Source organism: Sciurus carolinensis, unplaced genomic scaffold, assembly GCF_902686445.1.
Source record: "Sciurus carolinensis unplaced genomic scaffold, mSciCar1.2, whole genome shotgun sequence".
NCBI lineage: Eukaryota > Metazoa > Chordata > Mammalia > Rodentia > Sciuridae > Sciurus > Sciurus carolinensis.
In genome coordinates this window covers 842954-865982 of record NW_025920116.1, presented here as the reverse complement: position 1 = coordinate 865982, position 23029 = coordinate 842954, and the positions used below count along the sequence as shown (strand labels likewise).

The window sequence follows — 23029 nt, the reverse complement described above, 5'->3', positions numbered from 1 at the left end:
GGGACAGGGCATTGTGGAAAGAGCACATCTTACTTTAAAAATTGTCTAAATAAACAAAAAGGGGGAATAGGAGCCTCCTACAAGTCTCCTAAAGATAAACTTAATTTAGTTCTTTCATTCTAAATTTCTTAACTCTGGATAGGGACGGCCATTCTGCAGCTGATCGACATTATAATCCCCATAATACTCCTCAAGTATGGGCAAAATGGAAAGATATCCTGACAGGTTGTTGGAAAGGACCGGATCCAGTCCTTCGTTGGTCCGAGGGTCTGTTTGTATTTCCACAGGATCAACAGACTCCAGTCTGGATTCCAGAAAGGCTAATCAGAGTTTTACAGCATGCAAGTGATGCTGCTCCTCCTCGCAGTGGCGAGTCTGAGCCTTCCTCCAATAACAAAAACTCAGACGGAAAGGCAAACCCGGAACCTATGGGCCATTGTTATCCTGGCCATATTTTTCTCTTCTAACTAATACATTTTTTATCCTTCCTTTTCTTGTTTTTCACCGATTCCCCTACAAGCCTGTCAATTCTACTGATGATTTTCAGGTCGTGCTGTTTTTGGTGACAAGGATATCTCTAGCCTTTCTATGCTTTAACAGGAGGAATTTTTGCACTTTGCCGTTGAAATCATACTACAAATCAGACCCAGAGTAGAGCAACTCGTTCTTCTGACCCTAGCTGTATATTGCTTTTCCTCCCACGTCAGCTTGTGTATTTCCTCCCTTTTATGTTTCTACCAACTAACATTTCTAATAACACCTCTTAACTGTTCACTAACCGTGTGCTATCTCTCACAATGCTGGAATGGTTCTTTTGCCACCCGTGCAATTTGCACATTTCTATCTTCCTACCAGTCCTAGTTTCTGTTGCAGATATAGAATTGCCAGTGTTATCATCAAGAAACAGGAGAGGCTTTGACATTGCAACAGCCGTGATCACTGCCATCACAGTCTTTGCAGTAGCAGCATTGACACAACCATAACAACGATCATTTGGCCGAGAGTGCAGCTGCAGCCTTACAGACCATAGAGACTCTATCAGAGAGTGGACTCACTATAAGAACAAGTGGATACCTTGCAAGAACTTTTGGGACTGGGATGCGTTTATTCCCTGAGAGCTGTTTTGTGTTGCCCGTATTGTAACTCTACTGGGATGTATATGTTTCTGTATTTAATATGGCTATATGGTTTTCTTCTGTTTATAGATTTGTCAAACAGCGGGCTAGCTTAGGAGCTATGGTGGTACTCCTTTGCCTTGGCCTCCTTCTCTTCATTCGTTTTGGCATGCATCTACGAGCTAGCCAATAGAGAGATCAAATTATCTTTCATCAGGCCATGACCGCCCTAAAGGCCAACAGCCCCCCATTAGTATGGCTCTTGATGCTGGACCGGTAGTCAAAGACGGGTAATGAAGGAGGTGCTGTGTACCAACCTAAGACAGGAGCTGCAGCATGCTCTGCAGGCTCTGATGACAGGTAAGGACATATGCTGACCACTCAGCCTAAGACAGACACGGTCCCGAGCCTTAGTTTAATAGTAAAGAAGGGGGATATGTTGGGGTTTCCGGGACCCCCAGCCTTGGGCATGGTCAAGATGGCACCTGACGCTGAGCCAAAAGCGGCCAGCTATACAGTAAACAACCAGCGAATTCCAATGATTGGCTAGTTAACGATGTGACTAGAGCATGCCCCCCCTCGTGGTACCTATCCTATGCTTGCAGCTGTCCGCGTTTACCTCGTGTACTCTCCCCTGATTGGTTGAAGTGTATAATAGCCTGGTGGGTGGGAGAGTAGTGAGGCAGAAGCGAAGAAGCGGCAGGAGGCGGAGGCTGAAGCTGAGCTGGAAGCTGGGAGTGCGCGGAAGCTGGAAGAAGCTGAGAGAAGAGAAGCTGGGAGTGGCGCGAGCTGGGAGAAGCTGAGAGAAGGGAAGCTGGGAGTGCGCGGGAAGCTAGGAGTAAGAGAAGTGTAGGAGAGGGACTGTGCACAATAAACTTCCAAAGCTTCAGACGTTTGTCGTGTCTCTCTCTGCGGGCAGAGGGAGCGCGATACTTTGTGAATCAGAACATTGTTGACAATCACAGCAAAGACTTTGTGTGGCTTAGTATATGTGCAAGTTCATCCTCTAGGTGTGTATCTGTGGTCACAATGTACATTTCTTTAAATGACTGCACAACACCTGCATACAACACCATCCATACACTCAAAAAGGTAAGGCCACATTCAAGGAATCCTGGTCAAATCTGAGTTCAATTTCTTTAACATTCATTTTCCTGATTCCACCATGTCACCTCTTAAGTCAATATGTCCCCACCCTAACTATACACAGTATGTCAAAATGACCTTCTTGAGAAACCCCTACATTAAGCATTCCTAAGGACTCCCCTTTTTCATGGGAAGGGGAGTCTATCTAGAAGTAAAACATGAAGATGGTACACCCCAATGACAATGATGAGGACCCCTGGGTGCTGGAATCCTTCTTTATAGACTGTTTATATAATTTTTATAATTGCTCTTTTAAATGAGAAATAAAGACCGTGTTTACATTTCTTATTAGAAATTAAAGAGCTTGACCAATCTCAGGCTCCAGGACCTCCTGGGTGTGGCCAAGTTTCCTCACCCCCTTCATCCAGGCAGACAGTGCCCCAGACACCAGAGGCAGGCATGATCTAGGAGGTGTCCAGATTTGTGCCCTATGCAGCAGGAAAAGGGGTCTGAAAGAGGACACTGAGAATTCCCAGCCTGAGAGCATGGAGGGAGGCCAATGGTGGGGGACACATCCCAACTCACAGCCATTTTCCTGACAGTACTATGATTTCACTACACTTGGGAAAGTAGTGGTCCTGGCCACCCCAGAGGAAGATTCAGACATGTACCAGCTCAGCTGTGCTGTCACAGGGAGGTCCTGCACACCGAGTCTCAGGCTCACGTTCTTGGCAACCCCACCCAACTTTTTCACCACTGGAAGAGGAGTGCTAGTCTGTGGTTGCACACAGCTCATCTGGGTTATGGTGATCCCTCTCTATCCCAGGGTCCTGGTCTCCACTGCAATCCTGCCAGGCAGTAACCACCAAAAGGGGTCAGGAGGATTCACCTCTGGGAATAACAGCACCAGGCACCATGAGCACCAGCGACACCTTCACCCTGCAGGCTGCACCTGGGAGCACCCGCGGGCAGTGAGAGGACCTGAGGAGCATCCATTTTGGACAGTGGTCCCAGCTGAGGGTCCCTCCTGCCTGGCTCCTCCAGGCACTGCTCTCAATATTTTTCACAGTCCAGAAACCCACCCAGCACTCCACCTGCGATGAAGAGTGGCAGATCTTCACAGCTGAGGGCAGAGGAGCATGCACAGCTGCTAAGTTATGGGAAGTTTGAGGTCCAAAACTCACACCTAACTCTGGCAGGGTGTCCTCCCATCTGCAGGACACCAATACACTTGACAGATTGAACCTCCCAACAGTGAATGCTGAGGAATCTCTAGGTCTGTAAGGTGTCTGTGTTGGATTGAATTGGTCACAGGTGAACAGGTCTTCCACTGTGGAATCAGTAGGAAGCCTACTAGTGTCCCCAAAACAGCTAAGCAAAGACACACTCAAACAATTGGAGAATATTTATACTGAATTCGAAGAAAGCAGCCCCAAAATAAATAAAACCAGACTTTGTGAGCACATGAGCTTGGGGTAGTCTGGCTTCCCTACAGAGGGAAAGGAGAGTATACCAGGGTACCAGTCCCCTCCCAGCCTGCCCTGCTGAAGCCCTCAGTCAGAGATTGGGGGCACTCATGCCCTGTTTTCAGCAGCTGTCCCCTCCAGTGTTCCCAGAGGAAGTGCAGGAAGACAGTCCCTGATCCCAAGTTACCACCACCAGAAAACTTGCTCCCCAGCAGTTCCCCTTCTGTCTGGCCAGACCCTTGCAGGACCAGGACAACTCTCTGGTCAAACGCTTGCAGGGCAATGGACAGCTTTCTGACAGGTCTGGGATGGGGCATGGGCAGAGGGATTCCTGCCTTTGCAAGAGCGCCTAGCTGTCAAACCCACCACCGCCTGCACTCACCAGATACAAATGCTGGATCACACCTTCACTGTGACAGCGGAGGACAGTGTCCCTGTCCCAGGCCCAGCAAGTGATATCCTGGTGATGCCATCCCTGCTTGCTCACTTGCTACACACCTGCAGGACCAGTCCTGTGCTGGTGCACCACCTATCTCCTGTCCTTGCTTCCCCTTTCAGAGGCCCATGGCATCTCCCGCTGGCAGCCCTGCTCCAGCCCACCACCACCCTCCTCCACCCTTGGTGGCATGTGGAGTGTGCACATTGGGACCTGAGCCATTGCCCACCTTTCCAGAGAAGAGTGCCCTCAAGGAGGCATGGGCCTGTCCTGTACTGGAAGCATAGGTACAACCAGTGTCACCCTAGTACCCACCTGCTGCATATCCCAAGAGCCACCCTCTACCTGCCAGTCAGAGTCTACTCAGCCCTCCCACCACCCACCACCTCCACTGACTCCAGCCCAGGTGTGCAGCCATTCTGGACACCTCTGAGGAGGGGCACGTGCACTGCACCAGCACGAGAGGAGGGATCCCTGCCATCACCACAACTGCTGCACTTCAACCAACATCTACAACCCTTCCCAGAGGATCAGGAAATGTCAATGTTCAGCTGGTGGAATCAGCAGGTTCTGGATCCAAAACCGCAGTGCTCCCACTCCACAGTCCCCCCAAGATCGAGGTATGCTCCAGGCACGCAGTTTCTGTGACTATCCCTCTTGCATCTGGTGCATGCACATGGACCTTTGCACATGGACCTTTGCACATGCACCTTTGCACGTGCATGTCCGTTCCTGGCATGACCCTGCTCATGCCCTGGCGGACCTTTGCATGTGCAACTTTGCACATGCACCTTTGCATGTGCATGTCTGTTCCTGGCATGACCCTGCTCATGCCCTTGTGGACCTTTGCATGTGCACCTTTGCATGTGCACCTTTGCACGTGCATGTCCGTTTACTGGCACGACCCTGCCTCATCTGCCCTGTGTCAACAGTTTTCTGCACGTGCCCAGGGTTCTAGAATCATTACCTTCCCTAGCCGCGACATGGTAACAGGTCTAACTGCTGTTTCTCCTGAAACCGGTTCGCCGCACTAGAAGGAACTTTTGTGCTCGCCGCTATATTTCTGAATTGCGCCGTACTAATTGCTGCCATGGTATGTCCCAGAGCAAGCTTTGCCCCTCACCATTGGCCCCCAGGGACCGGCCAGTGGCATCCCCCATGAAGCCCTATCCAGCTCCCACAGACTTCCCTATTCTGGTTGGCCACTCTGGGCTGCCTGGTACCGTGGGGACACTCACAGGTCATCCTGCCGCCGGCTTGCAAGGGCACATTGGCGGTTGAATCAAGCACCTCCTAGGTGTTTGTCCAGGGTCCTGAAGACCGTTCTACACTTCCTGGGAGATGCAGACATGTCCTCCATCCTCCGCATGCCAGGTCTGGTGAGGAAAATGTTGCTGTCTGTTGCACCTTCCACCGATTCCTGCAGCACAGACCATCAAATCATCAAGCACATGCCTCCTATGGCACAGGAGCAGGAAGAGGCTGCTTGCCAGCTTGCAGGACTCAGGACTGTCCAAGACTGCTCTCTAGGGAAGGCTGTGCACAGAGCCCCTGTAGACAGTGTCCAAGAGCAACCTAAGAAGTCAGAAGACACTGAAGAAAGAAAATATCAGAGGGGGAGCTTCCATGTGACTGCAGGAACACAATCTGCCTTCAGGCCCCTGGTGTCCCATGGCTGCCTGCATTCCTTTGTGCCCAGGCATGGGGCTCTGCAGGTAAATGTCTGCACCCAGAGCTCCCAAGACAGAGCGGCATGTCCCAGGCTACCTGTATAGCTCCTGCCACAAAAGAAATGCTATCAGCAGCTCATACAGCTCCAGTGGAGGTCTCCCAGGCCTGAAGAGGAGGGCTCCAGACCTTCCAACCATGAGCTGCCCCTGGGATGTTCTTCATCTCCAGGGATTCCACCGAAGAAGGCCCACACTGAGAAGGTGGCAGAAGGGCGGGTGGGACAGTCATTGGCAAGGAAGGAGTGTTCATGTACTGGGAATGCCAGCAGGCCACGGAAACGGAAGTTTCCTTTGCTTCCTCACCGCCGAGGGGAACCTCTGAGGCTGCCACCAACCTCTGGAACTGGCCTGTCCAGTCCCGTTGAAGACCTAGACCAGGAGAAGGAGAAGTTCTGCAGCGCATCAACCACCTTCTGATGGGTGAGACCAAGGCCATGTTTGACAGCACTACCATGGCCCCCCAAGCCCATGCATGGGACCCCGCTGCATTGGGAGGAGGGGCCAGGCTTGTGGCATCCCTGGGCCTTAGCCAGAACTTGCTCCACCATCCCAGTACCACCACTGTGGCAGCCTCCACCCCAATGTGGGTGTGCTCTGCTGTCTCATCCCAGAGACACCCTCCCACCTCCAACCTTAGTGTCCTCTTCCCCACAGCCTGCCAATTGCTGCTTGGCCTTCCTCCCAGACCCTCCTCCAGCACGCTGGCAGTCCTGGCTCCACAGCCAGTGGCTCCCTTTGGGGCCACCCTCATGAATACCAGTTTGGCCTTCCCAGTCCCTCCATGTGGGGCCTCCATCCAGCTCGGGTAGGAGCTTCCTCCCCTCTCACCAGGATCCAAGCCCAACAGAACACACAGGGCCTCACTTGTGGACAGCACCAGCAGGTCAGCTCCAAGGGTGCGGCAAAAGGCTCTGCTTGGGAAGGCAGGCTTCATCTGTGGAGCCACCATTCCACAAATCCCTGGGGTTCCTCATGGGAAGATGCCCATGTCCCTCTCCTTTGCCAGCCCTCAATCTGGACACCTAGCAGCTCAGGTCCAGGAGCAGCCCCAATCCCACCATTGACTGCAGGCCCCCCAGCCTTCGCCAGTCCAAAGCACTCAGCCCTTTGGGGCTGACACACATCAAAACCACACCATGGGTTTCCATACAAGCACCCAGGCACATTCTGCTGGCAGACAGGATGCAAGGCCTGCTGGCCATCAAATGCATTGGCCTCTTCCTCTGCAGCTGCCCCCCAGAGGACAAGACCTGTGACCAGAGTATGTCCTGACAACAGGCAGCCCCAGTCAACCTGTGAGAACAAGTTCCATCCCCTTCCAGGCTGACAGGGTTAGTTACATCAAAGGCCACTGGAAGGAGAGACTTGTCCCCAGGCCTGACTACTCCCACAACAGCAATGAGCATTTGCTCAGAAAGTAGAGGGACCCCCCAAACCCGGAGAGCACCAAGGGGCAAGCTTGGGACAGAACAGCACAGTGACCCTGGCCTGAGCACTACTGCTGCACCCAGAAAATGCAAAAGCAAGAGCAAACAGGGGCAAGGAAGCACTGGAGCTCCTACCCTGAATGCCATCCCCCAACACCTGCCCACCCAGGAACACCTAGGCTCATCTCAGGGGACCAACACCACCCCCAGAAAGGCTACTTCTAGTAGCTCATCTGTCCCTTTCACACCAATGGGATCTGGGAGCCCAGACTTGCTCCCAGATCTCATATCAGCCTTTGGGAACATGTGTATCTCTTCCCAAAGAGGAGGGACCCCAAACAACAGAGAGCAACCTGGGGCAAGCTTGGGACACAGTACGCCAATGTCCATAGGCAGAGCACACCACGGGGACCAAGGGGCAGAAGGGAAAGTGCAAGTTAGGGCAAGAAAACACTGGGGTTCATATACTTACTGCCTACTCCCCAAAGCCTGCCCATACAGAAACCATTAGGCTCTCCTGGGGGAAAAAAGGACCACCCCAAGAAAGAACTCCTCTACTTATAGGTCTGTTCCCATATCACCAATGGGATCTGGGAGCCCAGACTTGGTCCCAGGTTTGACATCTCCCAGGGCAGCAATAAAAAACCTGCTCAAAAAGTAGAGGAACCTCCAAAACTGGAGAGGAAATGAGGGAAGTTTGGGACAGAACACTAAGAGTGTCCCTGGCCAGAGTACTACCACTGTCCCCCAAAAACAAAAGAACAAAAGAAAACAAAAAGAAGGATACACTGGAGTTCCTACCCTGAGTGCCACCCCCCAACACCTGCCCACCCAGGAACACCTAAGCTCATCTCAGGGGAACAACACCACCCCCAGAAAGGCTACCTCTGGTAGCTCATCTGTCTCTGTGACATCAGGGGGATCTGGGAGCCCAGACTTGCTCCCAGATCTCATATCATGCGTTTGGGGCCTTGTGCATCTCCTCTTAAGAGGATGGACCCCAAGCAACAGACAGAAACCTGGGGCAAGCTTGGGACAGAGCACCTCCAGTGTCCATAGGCAGATGACCACCATGGGGACAAGGGACAGAAGGTAACGTGCAAACAAGGGCAAGCAACATTCCTACATTTACTGCCATCCCACAAATTCTGTCCAAGCAGAACCCCTTAAGCTCTCCTGGGGGAACTAGCACCACACACAGAAAGGCCACCTCTATTGTGAGTTTGTCCTCATGCATTCAAAGGAATCTGGGAGCCCAGACTAGACTCGAATTTCATATCTGCCTTTGGGGCTATGTTCCTCTCCTCCCAAATTGGAGGAACAAGAAGCCCAAGACAGAGCTAATGGGGCAACTTGGGCTTCAACACCTTTAGTCCCACTAACCAGACCATCTGTACAGTGACCACCTTAAAAGGGAGAAAAAACAACTCTGTTCCTGGGGCTGAGGGAGCCACTCTTAAGTTCACCCCCTGCAGAAACCCTGAAGTCCACCTTGGGGCACCTACACCTCCATGAGCAAGGCTCTATATTCTTACACCCATGCCCTGACCTCTCACCCTGGCAGCTCTGCGTCTCTTAGGTTACATTTCTTACAAGTTACATGATATTTATCTCTTTTTCTCCTTAATCTTACATTTCCAGGATATGAGGCATGAGGAGATTGCATATAAACTGACAGGCCATAGCAGGAACTCTCCTTGCCATTCCTATCCCTAAAGTTAGGTATGGGGCCATGTGTAAGATGGAGAAAATCTGAGGCAACACTTAGATGCCAGAGAACTTTTTTAATATTATTGGGCATTAGTTCTTATCAAATGTATGATTTACTTTTGTTTCTAATAATGGTTGAACAAAAAACTTATAAAATGGGGTCAGTATAGATACTGAAAATTAATTTTACAACTTGCATGTTTATGCACAATGGTCTTATCACCTTAAATTAACTTAAGTTGTTATATTAGAATTGGTATTTTTTAAGGTGTTAACAAACAGTAGTTGTAATTAGTAAGGAAAACATAATATAAAATGAATAAGTGTAAAATTATATTAATTTTTATAATAGCTATGGATTAAGGAATATAATTTTGTATAATTTTAAATAGTTGTATATAGCATTTTCTGTTTCTATTAGGTACATCATAATTTGTATAGCAACAATTAATCTTTTCAATTTAAGTTTAAATGAATTTGAATGATTATTTTAACCTGGAATGAGATGAGAGGTAGAGTTTTATTTTAAGAGAGGACACAGAAGCTATCAAAAGACATTTGGTGAAATAAGAAATACATATATTCAATGAGCACAGGACAAAAATTTCCACTCATTAATACTAAAATAGAAGCAAAAGAATGACTAGATTTTACCTAACAAAATAGGAGTAATATTTACTGTCGTTAAATGTTGTGCCAATCCAAGTGTAGGGAATTATTTCTTTTAAATATTGTTGGGGAGAATGTAAATGGGTAGTATCAGGACAGTGATTTAATAAGTAATTTAAAAGTCTTAGAATTTTATGTGCCATTGACTTATCAATGACATTTTAGAAATTTATGTTAAAATAATGTTTATTTGAAAGCTGAGAGATTAAAAATAAATAAGGTAATCTCCCAGCAGTAAAAAAAAAAAAAAAAAAAAAAAAAAAAAGTTTATTTGTAAGAGAGAGCTGTAGGAATATTCCTGATAGCTGTTTTTAAGGTAGCAAGAATAATTTAAATGTCCAATATAGGGTTCTGGATAGATGACTATATGCTAAAGATCTGGCATTAAAATATATTGGGTGCAATTTAAAATAATTTAGAAGTTTTAAAACTATTAATATGATTTTATATTTATAAAATGCATATATGTATATATATAAGTTATGTGCTTAATGTTAATAGTAGTTATGTATGAATAGTAGAATTTTAAGATTCTTATGTATACTTCTTAATTTTTCTGAAATGGGTCTCTTGACAAAACTAAGGAAAGATGTTTTAATTTTGAAATGCATCTTAGTTTCTGTGCCAGCAAAGATCATCCACTGCTGCTTGGGGCAGATGAAATCCTGGTCTCAGCTGGGATGTAGATCTTCATGAGGACACTCACCAGCAAGACCATCAACTGGAGGTGGAGCCCACTGTCCCCACTGAGAAGGTCAAGGTAATGAATCAAGACCAGGATGGCAACTCCCCTACCCAGAAGGGGTTGATGTTTGCTGGCAACAGCTGGACAACTGGTGCACCCAGTCTTACTTGAATATCCAGGAGGAGTTCACTTTGCACATGGTGCAGCGCCACAGAGGTAGCATGCAGTGCTTCATGAAGACCCTGAAAACATGACCATCACCCTGGAGGAGGAGTTTAGTGACACAAATGAGAATGTCAAGGCAAAGATACAAGACAAGGAAGGCATTCTTCTGACCAACAGAGGTAGATCTAGCAAAGAGTTGGAAGACAGCACCCTCTCTGACTACAACATCCAGGAGTCCACACTACACCTGGTACTGCATCTCAGAGTTGGAATGCAGATCATCATGAAGACCCTGAAAGGCATGATGATCACCGTGGAGTTTGAGCCCAGTGACACCAGTGAGAATGTCAAAGCAGGGATGCAAGAAAAGGAAGGCATCCTGCCTGACCAACGGAGGTTGATCTTTGCTGACAAATACCTGGAAGAAGGATGCACCCTATCTGACTACGACACCCAGAAGGAGTCCACCCTGTACCCGGTGCTTCACCTCAGAGATGGGGTGCAGATCTTCATGAATACCCTGACCAGCATGACCAGCACACTCGAGTTGGAGCCCAGTGACACCATTGAGAATGTGAAGGCAAATACCCAACAGAAGGCAGGCATTCTTCCCGAACAGTTGAGGATGATCTAGCAAAGAAAGGGAAGACAGCACCGTGTGTGACCACAACATCTAGGAGGAGTCCACCCTGCACCTTGTGTTGTGCCTCAGAGGTGGGATGAAGGTCTTCATGAAACCCTGACAGGCACAACCATCACCCTGGAGGTGGAGCCCAGTAAAAGCATAGAGAATGGCAAGGCAGGGATCCAAGAAAAGGAAGGCATCTTACCTGACTAGCAGAGGTTGATCTTTGCTGGCAAACACTGGAAAATGCCTGCAACCTGTCTGACTACAACATCTAAGAGGAATCCACACTGAACCTGGTGTTGCACCTAAGAGGGGGGATGCAGATCTTCATGAAGACCCTGACTGACATGACCATCACCCTGGAGGTGGAGTGAGTGAGACAAGTGAGAATGGCAAGGCAAAGATCTAAGACAAGAAGGCGAGAATCCCGACCAGCAGAGATGATCTTGAAAAGAGCCAGAAGACAGCAGCCTATTGAATTTCAATCCAGGAGTCAACCCTGCACCTGGTGCTGCATCTCAGAGGTGGGATGCAGATATTCATGAAAACCCTGACTTGCACGACCATCACCCTGAGGATGCACCTCAGTGACACCACTGAGTATGTAAAGGCAAAGATCCCAGGTAAGGTAGGCAACTCTCTGACCAGGAGAGTTTGAACTGGTGGCAACAGCTACAAGACTGGTGCACCATGTCTGACTATAACATCCAGAAGTAGTGCACCCTGCACCTGGTGTGCACGTCAGATGTGGGATGCAGATCATCTTGAAGACCCTGACTGGCATGACCATCACCCTGGAGGTGGAGCTCAGTGACATCATTGATAAAGGCAAGGCAATGATCCGAGACAAGGAAGGCAATTTTTGTGACCCGCACAAATTGATCTCACAAAAAGCTGGAAGACAGTAGCCTGTCAGATTTCAACATCCATGAGTTCAACCTGCACTTGGTGCTACATCTCAGGGGTGGGATGCAGATCTTCATGAAGACCCTGACTGGCACGAGCATCGCCATGGAGGTGGAGCCTAGTGACACCATGAAGAGTGTCAAGGCAAGAACCAAGTCAAGGAAGGCATCCTCCCTGACCAGCACAGGTTGATCGTTCCTGCCAAACAGCTGGACAACACAAGATGCCTTCTGGATGTTGCAGTGAGACAGGGTGTGTCTGTCTAAAAGCTGTTTTGCAGCAAAGATCAAGCTGTGCTGGTCAGGGAGGATGCCTTCCTTGATTTGGTTCTTGCCTTGACATTCTCCATGGTGCCACTGGGCTCCACCTCCAGGGTGATGGTTCTGCCAGTCAGGGTCTTCATGAAGATCTGCATCCCCCTTCTGAGGTGCAGAACCAGGTGCAGTGTGGACTCCTCCTGAATGCTGTAGTCACACAGGGTGTGCCTATCTTACAGTTCTGTGCCAGGAAAGATCAAGCACTGTTGTTTGGAGGAAATTAATTCCTTGTCTCATAGGTGGGATGTAATTCTTCATGAGGACCCTGACTAGCATGACCACCAATCTGTTGGTGGAACCCATTGACACATTGAGAATGTCAAGGTAATGATTCAAGACAGATTGGCATCTCCCCTAACCAGCAGAGGTTGATGTTTCCTGCAACAACTGGATGACTGGTGCACCCTTTCTTAGTTGAAGATCTACAAGTAGTCCACCGCCACCTGGTGCTACACTTCATATGTGGGATGCAGATCTTTATGAATCTGACTGGCAAGACCATAAACCTGGAGGTGGAGCTCAGTGACACTAATAAGAATGTCAAGGCAAAGATCCAAGACAAGGAAGGCATTCTTCTGACCAGCAGAGTTTGATCTAGCGAAGAGATGGAAGACAGCACATTGTCTGACTACAATATCCAGGAGTCTTCCCTGCACCTGGTCCTTCACCTGAGAGGTGGGATGCAGATCTTCATGAAGACCCTGACCCACAAGACCATCACCCTAGAGGTGGAAATAGTGACATCACTGAGAATGTCAAGGCAAAGATGCCAATCAAGGAAGGTATCCTCCCTGACCAGCAGAGGTTGTTTTTTACTGGCAAAAGCTAGAAGACTGGTGCACTCTGCTGCCTAAACATCCATAAGGAGTCCACCCTGCAACTGGTGCTGAACCTCAGAGGTGAGATGCAGATCATCATGAAGACCCTGACTAGGATGACCATAACACTGGATGTGGACAACAATGACACCATTGAGAATGGCAAGGCAAATATCCAAGACAAGGAAGGCAATCTTCATGACCAGCAGAGATTGTTCTCACAAAGAGCTTTAAGACAGTATCCTGTAGGATTCCAACATCCAGGAGTCCACCTGGCAAAACTGGTGCTGCATCTCAGAGGTGGGATGCAGATCTTCATGAAGAACCTGACAGGCAGACCATCAACCTGGAGGTGGACCTCAGTGATACCATTGAAAATGTCAAGGCAAAGATCCAAGTCAAGGAAGGCATCTTCTGATCAGCATAGGTTGATCAAGCAAAGAGGAAGAAGACAGCAACCTGTCTGACTACATATTGGAAGAGCCCACCCTGCACCTTTTGTTGTGCCTAGGAGGAGGGATGCATATCTTCATGAAACTGTGACAGGCACAACCATATCCTGGAGGTATGGACCAGTGACAAAATAGAGAATGGCAAGGCAGGGATCCAGGAAAAGGAAGGCATCCTCCCTGAGCAACAGAGGTTGATATTTGCTGGCAAACAGCTGGAGATGGTGCAACCTGTCTGACTAAAACATCTAGGAGTTGTACACTCTGCACCTGGTACAGTTCCTAAGGGGGGGATGCGGACCTACATGAAAACCCTGACTGGCATGACCATCATCCTAGTGGTGGACCTCACTGACACCATGGAGAATGTCAAGGCAAGAACCAAGTCAAGGAAGGCATCCTCCCTGACCAGCACAGGTTGATCTTTACTGACAAACTAGACTCCTTCTGGATGTGTAGTGAAAAAAGGTGTGTCTGTCTTACAGAATTTTCCAGCAAAGATCAACCCATGCTTGTCAGGGAGGATGTCTTCCTTGACTTGGTTCTTGCTTTGACATTCTCCATGGTGTCACTTGGCTCCACCTCCAGGGTGATGGTCATGCCAGTCAGGTTCTTCATGAAGATCTGCATCCCACTCGGAGGTGCAGCACCAGGTGCAGGGTGGACTCCTCCTGGATGTTGTAGTCAGACAGGGTGTGCCTGTCTTCCAGATCTGTGCCTGCAAAGATCAAACATGCTCCTTGGGGAGATGAATTCCTTGCCTTAGTGGTAGGATGTAGATCTTCATGAGGACGCTGACACTCAAGACTATAACCTGCAGGTGGAGCCCATTGACACCATTGAGAAAGTCATGGTAACTATCCAAGACAGGGTGGCAACTTCCCTAACCAGCAGTGGTTGATGTTTGCTGGCAACAGCTGGAAGACTGGTGAGCCTTCTCTTTCTTGAACATCAAGAAGGAGTCCAGTGGCTCCTGGTCTAACCTCAGAGTTCAGATGCAGATCTTCATGAAGAATCTGACTGGCATGACCACCAGCTTGGAGGTGGAGTGCATTGACAACAATGAGAATATCAAGACAAAGATCCAAGCCAAGGAAGGCATTCTTCTGACGAGCAGAGATTGATCTAGCAAGAGATGGAAGACAGCACGCTATCTGACTACAACATCCAGGAGTCCACACTATACCTGGTGCTGCGCCTCAGAGGTGGGATGCACATCTTCCTCAAGACCTGAAAGGCACAAACATCACTCTGCAGGTTGAGCTCAGTGACACCATTGAGGTGTGAGGGCAGGAATCCAAGGAAAGGAAGGCATCCTCCCTGACCAGCAGAGGTTGAATTTTGAGGGCAACAACTGGAACACAGGTGCACCCTCTCTTACTTGAATATCCAGGAGAAGTTCACCCTCCACTTTTTGCAGTATCTCTGAGGTGCAATGCAGATCTTCATGAATGCCCTGACCAGCATGACTACCCCCCTTGAAGTGGAGTCCAGTGACAAAATTGAGAATGTCAAGGCAAAGATCCAAGATAAGGAAGGCATCCTTTCAACAAACAGTGGTTGTTCTTTGCTGGAAAATAGCTGGAAGATGGATGCACCCTATCTGACTACAACTCCAAGAAGGAGTCCACCCTGTACCTGGTGCTGCACCTCTTAGGTGGGTTGCAGATCTTCATGAAGTCCTTGACCGACACCACCATCACCCTGGAGGTGGAGCCCAGTGACACCATTGAGACTGTCAAGGCAAAAAGTCAAGACAAGGCATTATTCATGACCAGTTGAAGTTGATCTAGCAAAGAACTGAAGACAGTACGATGTCTGACTACAACATCTAGTAGGAGTCAACCTGCACCTTGTGTTGTGACTCAGAGGTTGAATGCAGATTATCATGAAACCCTGACAGGCATGACCATCACCCTGGTGATATAGCCAAGTAAAAACACAGAGAATGGCAAGGAAAGATCTCAGTCATGAAATGCCTACACCTTGACCAACAGACGGTGACATTTGCTGGCAACAGTTAGAAGACTGGTGCACCTTTCCTGACCAACACATCCAGAAGGAGTCCACCCAGAACCTGGTGCTGCACCTCCAAGGTGGGATGCAGATTTTCGTGAAGACACTGACAGGCAATACCTTCACCCTGAAGGTGGATCCCAGTGACATAATGGAGAATGGCAAGGCAAAGATGCAAGACAAGGAAAGCAATCGTCCTGAATAGTAAAGATTTATCTCACAAAGAGTTGGAAGACAGTAGCCTGTCAGATTTCAACATCTAGGGATCTAACCTGCACCTGGTGCTGCATCTCAGAGGTGGGATGCTGATCTTCATGATGATCTTGACTGACATGAACTTTACCCTAGAGGTGGAGCCCAGTGACACCATTGAGAATGTCAAGGCAAGAACCAAGTCAATGAAGGCATTCCCCCTGACCAGCACAGGTTGATCTTTGCTGGAAAACAGCTGTAAGACAGACACACCTGGTCTCACTACAATATCCTGAAGGAGTAGATGGTTGCCCAGCTGTTTGGCAGCGAAGATTAGCCTGTGCTGGTCAGGGAGGATGCCTTCCTTGACTTGGTTCTTGCCTTGACATTCTCCGAGGTGTCACTGGGCTCCACCTCCAGGGTGATGGTCCTGCCAGTTAGGGTCTCCATGAAGTTCTGCATCCCACCTCTGAGGTGCAGCACCTGTGGAGGGTGGGCTCCTCCTTGATGTTGTAGTCAGACAGGGTGTGCCTGTCTTCCAGCTCTGTGCCAGCAAAGATCATCCACTGCTACCTGGGGGAGATGAATTTCTTGTGTCAGAGGTGTGATGTAGATCTTCATGAGGACCCTTACCAGTAGGACCATCAACCTGGAGGTGGAGCCCATTGACACCATTGGGAATGTCAAGGTAATGACCCAGATGAGGATGGCAACTCCCCTAACCAACAGAGGTTGATGTTTGCTGGCAACAACTGGAAGACTGGTGAACCCTGTCTTACCTGAACATCCAGGAGTCCACTGGCACCTGGTTCTACACCTCAGAGGTGGGATGCAGATATTAATGAATAATCTGACTGGCATGACCATCAGACCAGAGGTGGAACTCAGTGACACCAATGAGAATGACAAGGCAAAGATCCAACACAAGGAAGGAATTCTTCCAACCAGTGGAGGTTGATCGAGTGAAGAGCTGGTAGACAGCACCCTGTCTGACGACAATATGCAGGAGTCCAAACTGCACCTGGTCCTCACCTCAGAGGTGGGATATAGATCTTCATGAAGACCCTGAATGGCACAACCATCACCCTAGAGGTGGAAGTAATTGAGAATGTCAAGGCAAAGATGCCAGTCAAGGAAGGCACACTCTCTGACCAGCAGAGGTTGACATTTTCTGGCAACAGCTAGAAGACTGGTTCACCTTGCCTGCCTACAACATCCAGAAGGAGTCCACCCTGCACCTGTTGCTGAACCTCAGAGGTGCGATGCAGATCTCCATGAAGACCCTGGTTTGAATGATCATAATACTGGAGGTGGACAACAATGACAGCAGAGGTTGATCTAGCAAAGAGATGGAAGATAGCACACTATTTTACTACATCAAGGAGTCCACCCTGTACCTGGTGCTATGCCTCAGAAGTGGGATACAGAACTTCATGAAGACCCTCTCTGGCTTGACCATCATCCTGGTGGTGGAGTCCAGGAACACCACTGAGAATGGCAAGGAAAATATCCCAGTCAAGAATCACATATTTCTTGATCCAGCAGAGGGTGATCTTTGCTGATAACAGCTAGAAGAGTGGTGCATCCTGCCTGACTACAACATCCAAAAGGAGTCCACCTTGCACTTGGTGCTGTGCCTCTGAGGTGGGATGCAGATCTTCATGAAGACCCTGACTGGCATGACCATCAAACTGAAGGTGCAGCCCAGTGACAATATTGAGAATGGCAAGGAAAAGATCCAAGACAAGGAAGGCAATTTTCTGAATAGTAAAGATTTATCTCACAAAGAGTTGGAAGACAGTAGCCTGTCAGATTTCAACATCTAGGGATCTAACCTGCACCTGGTGCTGCATCTCAGAGGTGGGATGCTGATCTTCATGATGATCTTGACTGACATGAACTTTACCCTAGAGGTGGAGCCCAGTGACACCATTGAGAATGTCAAGGCAAGAACCAAGTCAATGAAGGCATTCCCCCTGACCAGCACAGGTTGATCTTTGCTGGAAAACAGCTGTAAGACAGACACACCTGGTCTCACTACAATATCCTGAAGGAGTAGACGGTTGTCCAGCTGTTTGGCAGCGAAGATTAGCCTGTGCTGGTCAGGGAGGATGCCTTCCTTGACTTGGTTCTTGCCTTGACATTCTCCGAGGTGTCACTGGGCTCCACCTCCAGGGTGATGGTCCTGCCAGTTAGGGTCTCCATGAAGTTCTGCATCCCACCTCTGAGGTGCAGCACCTGTGGAGGGTGGGCTCCTCCTTGATGTTGTAGTCAGACAGGGTGTGCCTGTCTTCCAGCTCTGTGCCAGCAAAGATCATCCACTGCTACCTGGGGGAGATGAATTTCTTGTGTCAGAGGTGTGATGTAGATCTTCATGAGGACCCTTACCAGTAGGACCATCAACCTGGAGGTGGAGCCCATTGACACCATTGGGAATGTCAAGGTAATGACCCAGATGAGGATGGCAACTCCCCTAACCAACAGAGGTTGATGTTTGCTGGCAACAACTGGAAGACTGGTGAACCCTGTCTTATCTGAACATCCAGGAGTCCACTGGCACCTGGTTCTACACCTCAGAGGTGGGATGCAGATATTAATGAATAATCTGACTGGCATGACCATCAGACCAGAGGTGGAACTCAGTGACACCAATGAGAATGACAAGGCAAAGATCCAACACAAGGAAGGAATTCTTCCAACCAGTGGAGGTTGATCGAGTGAAGAGCTGGTAGACAGCACCCTGTCTGACGACAATATGCAGGAGTCCAAACTGCACGTGGTACTCGCCTTAGAGGTGGGATATAGATCTTCATGAAGAACCTGAATGGCACAACCATCACCCTAGAGGTGGAAGTAATTGAGAATGTCAAGGCAAAGATGCCAGTCAAGGAAGGCACACTCTCTGACCAGCAGAGGTTGACATTTTCTGGCAACAGCTAGAAGACTGGTTCACCTTGCCTGCCTACAACATCCAGAAGGAGTCCACCCTGCACCTGTTGCTGAACCTCAGAGGTGCGATGCAGATCTCCATGAAGACCCTGGTTTGAATGATCATAATACTGGAGGTGGACAACAATGACAGCAGAGGTTGATCTAGCAAAGAGATGGAAGATAGCACACTATTTTACTACATCAAGGAGTCCACCCTGTACCTGGTGCTATGCCTCAGAAGTGGGATACAGAACTTCATGAAGACCCTCTCTGGCTTGACCATCATCCTGGTGGTGGAGTCCAGGAACACCACTGAGAATGGCAAGGAAAATATCCCAGTCAAGAATCACATATTTCTTGATCAGCAGAGGGTGATCTTTGCTGGTAACAGCTAGAAGAGTGGTGCATCCTGCCTGACTACAACATCCAAAAGGAGTCCACCTTGCACTTGGTGCTGTGCCTCCGAGGTGGGATGCAGATCTTCATGAAGACCCTGACTGGCATGACCATCAAACTGAAGGTGCAGCCCAGTGACAATATTGAGAATGGCAAGGAAAAGATCCAAGACAAGGAAGGCAATTTTCTCAATCCATTAAAGATTTATCTCACAAAGATCTGGAAGAGTGTAGCCTGTCAGATTTCAAAATCCAGGAGGCCACCCTGGACCTGGTGCTGCATCTCAGATGTGGGATGCAGATCTTCATGAAGACCCTAACTGGCACAAGCATCGCCCTGGAGGTGGAGCCTGGTGACATCATGGAGAATGTCAAGGCAGGAACCAAGTCAAGGAAGGCATCCTCCCTGACCAGCACAGCTTGATCTTTGCTGCCAAACAGGTGGATGACACTAGATGCCTTCTAGATGTTGTAGTGAGACATGGTGTGTCTGCCTTACAGCTGTTTTCCCACAGAGATCAAGCTGTGCTCGTCAGGGAGGATGCCTTCCTTGATTTGGTTCTTGCCTTGACATTCTCCATGGTGTCACTGGGCTCCACCTCCAGGGTGACGGTCATGCCAGTCAGGGTCTTCATGAAGTTCTGCATCCCACCTCTGAGGTGCAGCACCTGTGCAGGGTGGACTCCTCCTTGATGTTGTATTCAGAATGTCTTCCAGCTCTGTGCCAGCAAAGATCATCCACTGCTGCCTAGGGAAGATGAAATCTTTGTGTCAGATGTGTGCTGTAGATCTTCATGAGGACTCTTACCAGTAGGACCATCAAGCTGAAGATGGAGCCCATTGACACCTTTGAGAATGTCAATGTAATGATCCAGATGAGGATGGCAACTCCTCTAACCAGCAGAGGTTGATGATTGCTGACAACAGCTGGAAGACTGTTCAACCCTCTTATCTGAACATCCAGGTGTCCACTGTCACCTAGTTCTACACCTCAGAGTGGGATACAGATCTTATTGAATAATCTACCTGGCATGACCATCAGTCTGTAGGTGGAGCTCAGTGACACCAATGAGTATGTCAAGGAAAAGATCCAACCCAAGGAAGGAATTCTTCCAACCAGTGGAGGTTGATATAGTGAAGAGCTAGATCCTACAATATCAATGAGTCCACTGTTACCTGGTACTGTGCCTCAGAAGTGGGATGCAGATCTTCATGAAGAACCTGACTGACATGACCATCACCCTGGCGGTGGAGTCCAGGAACACCACTGAGAATGGTAAGGAAAATATCCCAGTCAAGAAACACATATTTCTTGACCAGCAGAGGGTGACCTTTGCTGGTAATACCCAGAAGACAGTGCACCCTGCCTGACTACGACATCCAAAAAGAGTCCACCCTGCACCTGGTGCTGTGCCTCCGAGGTGGGATGCAGATCTTCATGAAGACCCTGACTGGCATGACCATCACCCTGTAGGTGCAGCCCAGTGACAATACTGAGAATAACAAGGCAAATATCCAAGACGAGGAAGGCAATTTTCTCGATCTATTAAAGATTTATCTCACAAATATCTGGAAGAGTGTAGCCTGTTAGATTTCAAAATCCAGGAGGCTACCCTGCACCTGCTGCTGCATCTCAGATGTGGGATGCAGATCTTCATGAAGTTCCTGAATTGCACAGGCATTGCCTTGGAGGTGGAGCCCAGTGACAATATAGAAAATGTCAAGGCAAGAACCAAGTCAAGGAAGGCATCCTCCCTGACGAGCACAGGTTGATCTTTGCTGTCAAACAGTGGATGACATTTGACTCCTTCTGGATGTTGTAGTGAGACAGGATGTGTACCTGGTGCTTTGCCTCAGAGGTGGGATGCAGATATTCATGAAGACCCTGACTGGGATGATCTCACTCTGGAAGTGAAGCCTAGTGACACCATTGAGAATGACAAGGCAAATATCTAAGAAAAGGAAGGCAATTTTCCCAACCAGCAGAGATTTATATCACAATGAGCTGGAAGACAGTAGCCTGTAGGATTACAACATTCAGGAGTCCACCTTGCAGCTGGTGGTGCAACCAGAGGTGGGATGCAGATCTTCATGAAGACCCTGACAGGCACGACCATCACTCTGGAGGTGGACCTCAGTGACATTATTGAGAATATCAAGGCAAATATCCAAGACAAAGAAGGCATTCTTCCTACCACCAGAGGTTGTTCTAGCAAGGAGCAAGAAGACAGCACCCTGTCTTACTCCAACATCTCATAAGAGTCCACCCTGTACTTTGTGTTATGCTGCAGAGATGGGATGCATATCTTCATGAAATCCAGAGATCACAACTAGAACCCTGGAGGTGGAGCCCAGTAACATCATACAGAATGGCAAGGTAAAGATCCAAGACAAGGAAAGCAATCTTCCTGACCAGTAAAGATTTACATCCCAAAGAGCAGGAGACAGTAGCCTGTCAGATTTCATCATCCAGGAGTCTACACTGCACCTGGTGCTGCATCTCAGAGGTGGGATGCAGATCTTCATGAAGACCCTGACTGGTATGAGCATTGCCCTAGAGGTGGAACACAGTGACACCACAAAGAATGTCAAGGCAAGAAACAAGTCAAGGGAAGCATCCTCTGTGACAGGCATATGTTGGTCTTTGCTGGAAAACAGCTGTAAGACACACCCATTGTCACTACAATATCCTGAAGGAGTCTACTGTTGTCCACCTATTTGCCAGCAAAAATTAACCTGTGCTGGTGAGGGGGGATGCCTTCCTTGTCTTGATTCTTGCCTTGACATTCTCAATGGTGTCACTGGGCTCCACCTCCAGGGTGATGGTCATGCCAGCCAGAGTCTTCATGAAATTCTGCATCCCACCTCTGAGGTACAGCACCAGGTGCAGTGTTGACTCCTCATGGATGTTGTAGTCAGACAGGGTTTTCCTTTCTTCCAGCTCTGTGCCAGCGAAGATCAACCACTGCTGCTTGGGGGAGATGAATTCCTTTTCACAGAGGTGGGATGTAGATCTTCATGAAGGCCCTGACTGGCATGACCATCACCCTGGAGTTGGATCCCAGTGATACCACTGAGAAACTTAAGGTAAAGATCCAAGAAGAGGAAGGCAGTGTCCCTGAACAGCAGACTTTGATGTAGCAAAGAACTGGAAGAAAGGCATACTCTTTCTGACTGCACCATCCAGAAGTAGGCAGGTCCCTGGGATCATGGCTTGGGGTCAGAAACATGCAGAAGAAGGAGATGAGGCAGGAGGGTCCCTTCATCCCAGTTTGTGCAGGACAGTGGGAGCCAGGCTGCTGCCTTGGTACTCACCTCAACAGGTAGCAGGGAGCTATAGAATATGTAAGAGCAAGGGAGGGTTAGCTTAGAGCTGTCCTTCAGGATGTCTCAGCTGATAGCAAATATAAGGGTGAACAGTGTCTTCTGGATCATAAAATAAGACTTCCTTTTTTCCTCTCCCTCCTTTTCTTACCTCCATAAATATTTCATGAGCTTCTACTTTGTTCCAGACCCTGTTCCATAAGATGCAGATTGAGCACTTACTTACAAGCTTTCATTGAGTGTACAATACAGTCTGGAGAGATGTAGATAGGTAATATATCTCAAAAGGGCCAAGTGCTATGGGGAAAATAAGGCTGGAGAGAGATGGAAAGAGCTCACCAGAGTTGGTGTCAGGGTTGGCTTCTCTGAGGGGATGACATTTGTGCAAAGAGCTGAAGGAAGAGAGGATGTGGATGTGAAGGAGAGTGATGATGAGATCAAATAAAGAAGAGGGTCCATCATGCACAACCTTGTGGCTGCTGAAGTCTTTGGCTCTCACTCTGGGTAAGATGGGGACCCTGGGGGAGATTTGAGCAGGGGAGGGACGTGTGCATGTTGGGGTTG

General features: G+C 48.7%; 2 protein-coding genes and 1 pseudogene across 2 annotated transcripts; all 3 read left to right on the top strand.

Moving 5' to 3' along the window:
• The first annotated feature begins 10319 nt into the window (after window positions 1-10319).
• Window positions 10320-11491, top strand: LOC124973564 (polyubiquitin-B-like; annotated as a pseudogene).
• A 3251-nt stretch (window positions 11492-14742) lies between these two features.
• LOC124973576 (polyubiquitin-C-like) lies at window positions 14743-18862 on the top strand. The gene is made up of 7 exons (XM_047537442.1): window positions 14743-14812; window positions 15265-15350; window positions 15628-15789; window positions 16429-16503; window positions 16997-17101; window positions 18184-18258; window positions 18752-18862. Exons 1-7 carry the CDS (start codon window positions 14743-14745, stop codon window positions 18860-18862), a joined length of 684 nt encoding a protein of 227 aa, XP_047393398.1.
• Window positions 18863-18919: 57 nt separating this feature from the next.
• Window positions 18920-21400, top strand: LOC124973575 (polyubiquitin-C-like). The gene is made up of 5 exons (XM_047537441.1): window positions 18920-19130; window positions 19360-19517; window positions 19930-20004; window positions 20348-20417; window positions 21198-21400. Exons 1-5 carry the CDS (start codon window positions 18920-18922, stop codon window positions 21398-21400), a joined length of 717 nt encoding a protein of 238 aa, XP_047393397.1.
• Window positions 21401-23029: the final 1629 nt, after the last annotated feature.